This window comes from Physeter macrocephalus, chromosome 8 (assembly GCF_002837175.3).
Source record: "Physeter macrocephalus isolate SW-GA chromosome 8, ASM283717v5, whole genome shotgun sequence".
NCBI classification, from domain to species: Eukaryota; Metazoa; Chordata; class Mammalia; order Artiodactyla; family Physeteridae; genus Physeter; species Physeter macrocephalus.
In genome coordinates, this window is record NC_041221.1 from 57,051,980 (window position 1) to 57,060,590 (window position 8,611).

An 8,611-nucleotide genomic window follows, 5' to 3' on the forward strand; every position below is an offset into this window, starting at 1 on the left:
ACGAACCCGTGTCCCCTGCATCGGCAGGCGGACTCTCAACCACTGCGCCACCAGGGAAGCCCCCTAATGCTAGTCTTTAAGCTTGGATTTCTATTCCTGATTCAGGCATCAGATATGTGTATAGCATCTTAATCCTCTTTAGTTGCTTATTTTTTCCTCCACTAACTCATGAACTAATCAATACATTTAGAAATCCAATATGTATTTTTTTTACACATGCTTGGACTAATGACTTTCTTTTACGTACTCTTTACTGGTGAAAAAATTATCTTTGAATTTTTATAAGTAAGTTCATAGACAGCATAATTCTACCATTTATTATTTTATAGTCTTTTGTCATATTCTAGTCTAGCCTTCCATTTTTCACACAGGACAAGTCTTTTCAATACTTTTGTATAACATTTTATGTTTTAAAGAGTCTTTAATTTGGTTTTCTGTCTTCCTGAGGTAGGCAAGCAAAACTCAGGAGCAGAAACGTCATGCTTTTATAAAGCTGAATAGCATTTTTAAAGTTTCGGGGTTTTTTCTTTCTTTCTTTCTTTCTTTCTTGTTGGATCTGCTATTTCGTGGGCCATCCTGGTTGCAGCAAGACATTGATCCAATATCAACAGGAACCAATTCACAGAGTTACTAGTTCCTGGGTTGCATCTGGTGCTCCAGGGGCCAACAATTGTTGGAACACTTTTCTAAAAAGCTTTCCAGTTATCTATACTGAAATTTGCTTTTCTGCTTCCCTATACAGTATTATAAAATATTGTTATATATTTTCCCCATTGACATTGCTTTTCAATACCAAGAGGACATTAGTATCTGTCAAAACTTTGGAGGTTTCACTGTGGGCTTTCACCAGAAAATAGAATAAAATTTCTGTTAAATAAGACTATGTATAATACTGGTTTCTGGAGAGCATCACTGTTAAGGCCCCTCATAAGAGAAGCTTTCATCTGTATCTGCTTATTTTCTCTGTTTCTAAATGGGTTTCCCCCATAACGTGACTTATTGTATTTAATAGTCTCTTGTGTGGAATTCCTGGCCTTCCTCTTCTATCTAACAATCCCGATGCATCTTCTTCGTCTCTAGAGATGGTTTTACTCAGTATCTTCGCTTCCGTTCTAAACGTGACGTTTCTATAAGCCCTACTAGACCACATTTCTTTAAATCTTCCCTTCCACCTTTATCTTTTGCACATAGAAGTTATGGGGCTGTGTCAGGGGGTCACCATTCTCTTCCTATCACCTTAGATTTTAAAATCCTTAGAGTTATTTTTGATCCTTTCCTCTCTCTCAAATCTTACATCCTATCCTAAAGAGGAGGGTTCAGTAATATATTTTTTGTCATTTTTCCAGTGGCCTAGTTAACTGCCTTCCTAGAGGAAGTAGCTGATTGAACTCAGAAATCCAGGCCTTGCCCTTCCCACCTTCCTTACACACTGACCTCTATTTCAGAGACCCTTTTACCACTGATCCCTCATCACCATTCCTATTCTGGAAGCCCCAAATCCTAGGTATAGAGGGTGATCTCAGTGCTGAGAGCAAGGACGTTAACAGAAGTGTCTGACCTCCTTGATCTGAAGGATTAGGGTATGTGCACAAACATCTTGGTCAGAAGTTGTTCTGCCTCTTGGCCCTCTCAAATAAGACTCTCTCCAATGGCATTTTCCCTGAAGACCAGAAACTTCCTGCCCTAAATGCACATGTAGCAGCTTTCTTTCTAACATCTGTGATTAGAGGAAATCCAGCACAACAAAAACATTCATGTTGACCACATTGATTAGCACATCACTTTTTCCTGTATTCAACTATAATTCTTTGTTTATTATATAATTATCCTCATTGATGAGATGTTCTCTTCCATCCATGACTGCTTATAATTGTTTACATGTTTATAGCCATTGGTAACTAGAAAATCTATTTATATCATTTGAATCTTCTTGTTATGAACTTAATTCTACTATTCATCCATATGGCAGTGCTTAAAAATCTACAACTATTACTCTTGAGAACCAAATGGTACACAAATGGCACATTATCTTGCTTGTCAATAAGTACGGCTGCTCTGCCCTGATGGCCTCTGACCAGGAAGTTATTCCACTGGAAGAAAAATAACTATTCTTAAGAAAAAAGTTGGAAATGATTCCCTTAAGCTATCAGCCCATGTCTAAATGCACTTTCGATTTTTATTATATTGGTTACATAGGAATGATTTATAACTTAATGACAAACCTGTAATAAACTTCTTTTCTCTTGAAGGTGGGGTTAATCCAGTATGCCAATTATCCAAGAGTTGTGTTTAACCTGAACACTTTTAAAACCAAAGATGAAATGATTAAAGCAACATCCCAGACATCCCAATATGGTGGAGACCTCACAAATACATTCAAAGCAATTCAATATGCAAGGTAAGTTATGATGCTAATAGGCCAATATTTTGATAAAATAGAAGTGCTCATAAGTAATAAAAAGGAAAGACAAAGAAAAATAAATATGTGTTACCTACACTTAAATCAGAACTAGTAGAGAAGAAAAGTCTGAACATTCTGTTACTTGAATACTTTGAGAAGGCAGTAGGGAATGAAATTTTTAAATCTTTGATTTCTAGAACTTTTATAAGATATTACATCATTTTTAAAGATTTTACATGCAGTAAGTACAGTGAAATTAAAAGACCTTAGTTTAAGTTGGCAATGGAGCAATCTGCATTTATTTGTTAATATTTATCAAGGCCACAGACAACTTGATCTAGTGGAGCACTTCATGCAAATTTAGAAGGGCCATAGATTCCTAAGTGTTAATGACCTAGAAGTCTGAATTGAATTGAAGGGCTCATTCTACTTATAACAGGCTGGGGCAGTGTGAATTTCACAGCTATTATAACATTCTCCTAATTCTTTGCTCAGTGTCTCTTATTTTCTCAGCACTGCTGACTTTCATCTTCACTCTGCTTTAATCAGATACCTTTACAAAAAATGCTAAATATTCTCCTAGTGTTAAAAAAGAAATGAGAACTGTAGGTTCACCTTCCCTTAAACCTACTTCCTGCCCTTTTTCATCGAGTTGTGAGTTCCTTCCTTCCACTGCCATAACTCCTTGAAAGAAGTGTCTATGCTCCTTTCTCCACATCCTTGAAACATATGGCTCTGCCATCAGGTAAACATGGTCCTGCCTCAAGCCTCATCTGCTTTAGCTTCCCTGAACATTTGACAGTAATGAGCTCGCACTGCTATTTCTACTCCAGTTGCCATGACACCACACACTTCTAGAAAACCTGCCAACTTTTTGTCAACAAGTTTGCATCTTCACTGGCTCCTTTTCCTATTTTTTCTTCACCAAACAGAGCCCGCTCTTTGATAGCCCTGTTCTCTTAGGCATTGTATCCATTGTATACACATGAGCCATCAGCCCTGCCTGGGTTACCCCATTGCTTTGTCATTAGCCCTGACCTCTCTCCTACAATTCACACAGGCATCCAGCTGATGCTGAAAATCCTTATTTGGAGTGTTGGCTCACTAATCAAATTCAGTGCATTCTAAACTGGCCTTACTCTTTTCCCTACCCCTCCTCATGACTCTGCCATTTTGATTCATGTGTCCACCTTTTCCCCTAGTCATTCAGACTAAAAACTTGATGGTTTACTTTATTCTTTCTGCTCTTCCTTAGGTCACATATCTGGTCAGTCACCACATCCTGTCCTTTCTTTTTCTGAATTTCCTATTTTATCTGTCCCTTCTTTTTTCAGTATATTCTGTGTTCTAGTTGCTGCTTCTATCAACTGCCCACTCTCCCTATATATCTCAAAAGTAGATTTCCTACAAGAGAAGATATGATTGGTTTGGTTAATCTTTTTTGTCCCTATTAAGATGTCCTTTGGAGCCAAGCCATCTCAAGGGCTGCTGGCCAGTTGCCATTATGAGAAGTACCCTTCCTGTTCCAGTGAAGTAGACTTAGGGGAAGACTGAGATGACATAGAAAAATGGCCTAGTAGGAGTTAGAAACAGCAGAGGGCCTGTATTTTTCGCAAGGGAATGTGGGTGTGGCATTTTTCCCTGGAAAGAGCCTGGGGCCTGGCAAGCTTCCTTCTCGAGGAGAACGGCCACTTTCTGTTAAAATGGGACTCATATGGCTTTCATGATCTTTTCAAAACTTTGTTTTTCTCCCCAGCATCCGTGTCTCACCACAATTTTCCAAGCTAACAGGACTCTTTCCATTGTTAGGAGAGTCACCTAACTTTTCACACCTTCTGGAATTTAATTACTTCTATTTCTTTCTCTTTTTCTTCTTCCTCCTTCTTTATCGGTTTCTTTACAACAACAAATAGAATTCCGATACTCTTTTAGTAAATATTGCCATTTTCCATTGATCTTATCTGAGTGCCTACACTTACAATTTACTGTTCCAAGCTCTGCAGGTAATCAAAACTAAATGAGGCATAGTTTCTACGCCCAGCAAACTTATAATCCTACATGAGCTCTACTGTATGTCACAAAGAGTATAATTCACTCAAAAATTATTTGATGTGAGTACGAGAATTCAAATTTGGCTGAGAAATATGAAATATTTTTCCATATTTCTATATTCTGTTATATAGAATACAAAAAAAAGCTTTAGGAAATAAAATGATAGCCTCAGTTTTACACATGTTGAATTTAAAGAGCTCCTTACACTTTCAGGTGAAAATATTCAATTCATTGAATACACAAACTTGAAGACAGGAGGGATGAATGGAAGCAAATATAGACTTTAAATTGTCATCATGTAGGTGGTGGTGGTGAACCTGTATGATGACACCAGAAAGAATGTGCAACAAGAGAATCCAACAGACAGAAAAAAAAATTGTTGGACAACTTGTTAAACATCTAGAAACAAAATAAAGCTGAATCCCTGCCTCACTCCTTGAATCAAAATAAATTTCAGCCGGACCCACCAATTTAAATCTAAGAAAATGAAACCATTAAAAGACTATGAGAAAACTTGGGTGATTAAAGAGAAAAATCTTAGAGATAAGTCCTTTTAAAATACCATGTCAAATATAAAAGACACACACGCAAAAGTTAACAGATTTGATTATATCAAAATATAAAATTTCCGTACAGAATTAATATCACTAAAATTCAAAAAGTGATTAATGAACTGACAATTATTTACAATATATATGACAAAGGATAATTTTCTTTATTAACAGAAGTCTTACTTGTCAGGAAAGTGATGACAAACAAAGAAAAATGGGCAAAGATAAAGAAAAATCAAGAGTTCACGAAGGAAGAAATATAAATGGCTAATAAACATTAAAAATACTCATCATCCTTCATAGTGAAAAAGTACATATTAAAATAACAATTATATATTATTTCTCACTTATAAGAGTATCTCAGATTAAAAAGTTAATAATTCTCATTGTTATGGAAAGGAGGTGGAGAAAATTGCATTCTTGTACACTGATGGCAGTATAAATTGGTGGAATTTTTTTTTAATAAATTTATTTGTTTGTTTTTTTACTCTTGGCTGCATTGGGTCTTCATTGCTGCACGCGGGCTTTCTCTAGTTGCAGCGAGCGGGGGCTACCCTTTGTTGCGGTGCATGGGCTTCTCATCGTTGTGGCTTCTCTTGTTGCGGAGCACGGGCTCTAGGCACACGGGCTTCAGTAGTTGCAGCATGCGGGCTCAGTAGTTGCGGCTTGTGGGCTCTAGAGTGCAGGCTCAGTAGTTGTGGCGCACGGGCTTAGTTGCTCCGTGGCATGTGGGATCTTCCCGGACCAGGGCTCGAACCCATGTCCCCTGCATTGGCAGGCGTATTCTTAACAACTGTGCCACCAGGGAAGCCCTAAATTGGTGGAATTTTTGAAGAGCAATTTAGTATTTTATTTATCAAAATTTGAAATGTGTAAATACTTTGTCTAAATAATTTCTCTGCTAAGATTTTATCCTACTGACACATTCGAAAAAGTATGCCAATATAGATACACAAAGACATTCATTATAGCATTATTTGTAAAACTCAAAATGGCCTAAATGCATAATAATGGGAATTGGTTAAATAAACTATGGTTCCTCAAAATAATGAAATATTATGTAGCCATTAAAAAAGGAGAAGTCTGGGCTTCCCTGGTGGCGCAGTGGTTGAGAATCCACCTGCCGATGCAGGGGACATGGGATCGTGCCCCGGTCTGGGAAGATCCCACATGCCGCGGAGCGGCTGGGCCCGTGAGCCATGGCCACTGAGCCTGTGTATCCGGAGCCTGTGCTCCTCAACGGAGAGGCCACAACAGTGAGAGGCCCATGTACCACAAAAGAAAAAAAAAAAAAAAAAAAAGGAGAAGTTTAAACTAGTGGTTACCACTGGTGGGGGAGGGGCAACATAAGGGTGGAGGACTTGGGAGGCACAAACTACTGGGTGTAAGATGGGCTCAAGGATGTACAACACGGGGAATAGAGCCAATATTTTGTAATAACTACTGGGTGTAAGATGGGCTCAAGGATGTACAACACGGGGAATAGAGCCAATATTTTGTAATAACTACTGGGTGTAAGATGGGCTCAAGGATGTACAACACGGGGAATAGAGCCAATATTTTGTAATAACTACTGGGTGTAAGATGGGCTCAAGGATGTACAACACGGGGAATAGAGCCAATATTTTGTAATAACTACTGGGTGTAAGATGGGCTCAAGGATGTACAACACGGGGAATAGAGCCAATATTTTGTAATAACTACTGGGTGTAAGATGGGCTCAAGGATGTACAACACGGGGAATAGAGCCAATATTTTGTAATAACTACTGGGTGTAAGATGGGCTCAAGGATGTACAACACGGGGAATAGAGCCAATATTTTGTAATAACTACTGGGTGTAAGATGGGCTCAAGGATGTACAACACGGGGAATAGAGCCAATATTTTGTAATAACTACTGGGTGTAAGATGGGCTCAAGGATGTACAACACGGGGAATAGAGCCAATATTTTGTAATAACTACTGGGTGTAAGATGGGCTCAAGGATGTACAACACGGGGAATAGAGCCAATATTTTGTAATAACTACTGGGTGTAAGATGGGCTCAAGGATGTACAACACGGGGAATAGAGCCAATATTTTGTAATAACTACTGGGTGTAAGATGGGCTCAAGGATGTACAACACGGGGAATAGAGCCAATATTTTGTAATAACTACTGGGTGTAAGATGGGCTCAAGGATGTACAACACGGGGAATAGAGCCAATATTTTGTAATAACTACTGGGTGTAAGATGGGCTCAAGGATGTACAACACGGGGAATAGAGCCAATATTTTGTAATAACTACTGGGTGTAAGATGGGCTCAAGGATGTACAACACGGGGAATAGAGCCAATATTTTGTAATAACTACTGGGTGTAAGATGGGCTCAAGGATGTACAACACGGGGAATAGAGCCAATATTTTGTAATAACTACTGGGTGTAAGATGGGCTCAAGGATGTACAACACGGGGAATAGAGCCAATATTTTGTAATAACTACTGGGTGTAAGATGGGCTCAAGGATGTACAACACGGGGAATAGAGCCAATATTTTGTAATAACTACTGGGTGTAAGATGGGCTCAAGGATGTACAACACGGGGAATAGAGCCAATATTTTGTAATAACTACTGGGTGTAAGATGGGCTCAAGGATGTACAACACGGGGAATAGAGCCAATATTTTGTAATAACTACTGGGTGTAAGATGGGCTCAAGGATGTACAACACGGGGAATAGAGCCAATATTTTGTAATAACTACTGGGTGTAAGATGGGCTCAAGGATGTACAACACGGGGAATAGAGCCAATATTTTGTAATAACTACTGGGTGTAAGATGGGCTCAAGGATGTACAACACGGGGAATAGAGCCAATATTTTGTAATAACTACTGGGTGTAAGATGGGCTCAAGGATGTACAACACGGGGAATAGAGCCAATATTTTGTAATAACTACTGGGTGTAAGATGGGCTCAAGGATGTACAACACGGGGAATAGAGCCACATGTTCTTCAAAAACCTTAAAAAAAAAGAATTCTTTATTACCACATACTGTTCTATTAATGTTAACTTATATACCTTATATAAAGAGAACTCCTAAATAGCATCAGTAAGAAAAATAGACAAAGAATGATGAATAAGTAGTTTATAAAAGATAAAATACAAATGGCCAATAAACATAAGAAAATATTCATAAGTAATAAGTAATTATTTTAAAATATAAATGTAATCAATGTTACTTTGTGTCTAAAAGATAACAAAGATTAGTAATGTTTAATCTTGGAGAGATTATGGGGAAGCAAAAAAGCTCATACACTATAAGACTATAAACTGTATAACCTTTTGGGGTGGCAACTTAGTAATATCTATTATAATCGTAAATAGTTTTACCTTTCCATACTGTAAACAGTTTTTGTAATCATAAAAAATTTTACCTTTTTACACTGTTACATAATTACTGAAATTCTTGAATTTGTTTGCAACAAACGTGTACTTTTTTTTTTTTTTTTTTTTTGCGGTACGCGGGCCTCTCACTGTTGTGGCCTCTCCCGTTGCGGAGCACAGGCTCCGGACGCGCAGGCTCAGCGGCCATGGCTCACGGGCCCAGCCGCTCCGCGGCATGTG

General features: G+C 38.2%; 1 protein-coding gene across 1 annotated transcript in view; it reads left to right on the top strand.

The window, feature by feature from the left end:
• Positions 1–8,611, top strand: part of ITGA2 (integrin subunit alpha 2) — a 112,258-nt gene that overhangs the window by 60,446 nt on the left and 43,201 nt on the right. The window contains exons 8-9 of the mRNA XM_055086887.1: positions 2,250–2,398; positions 3,857–3,912. Of these exons, the coding sequence (XP_054942862.1) occupies positions 2,250–2,398; positions 3,857–3,912 (205 nt within the window). The remainder of the gene's footprint in view (positions 1–2,249; positions 2,399–3,856; positions 3,913–8,611) is intronic.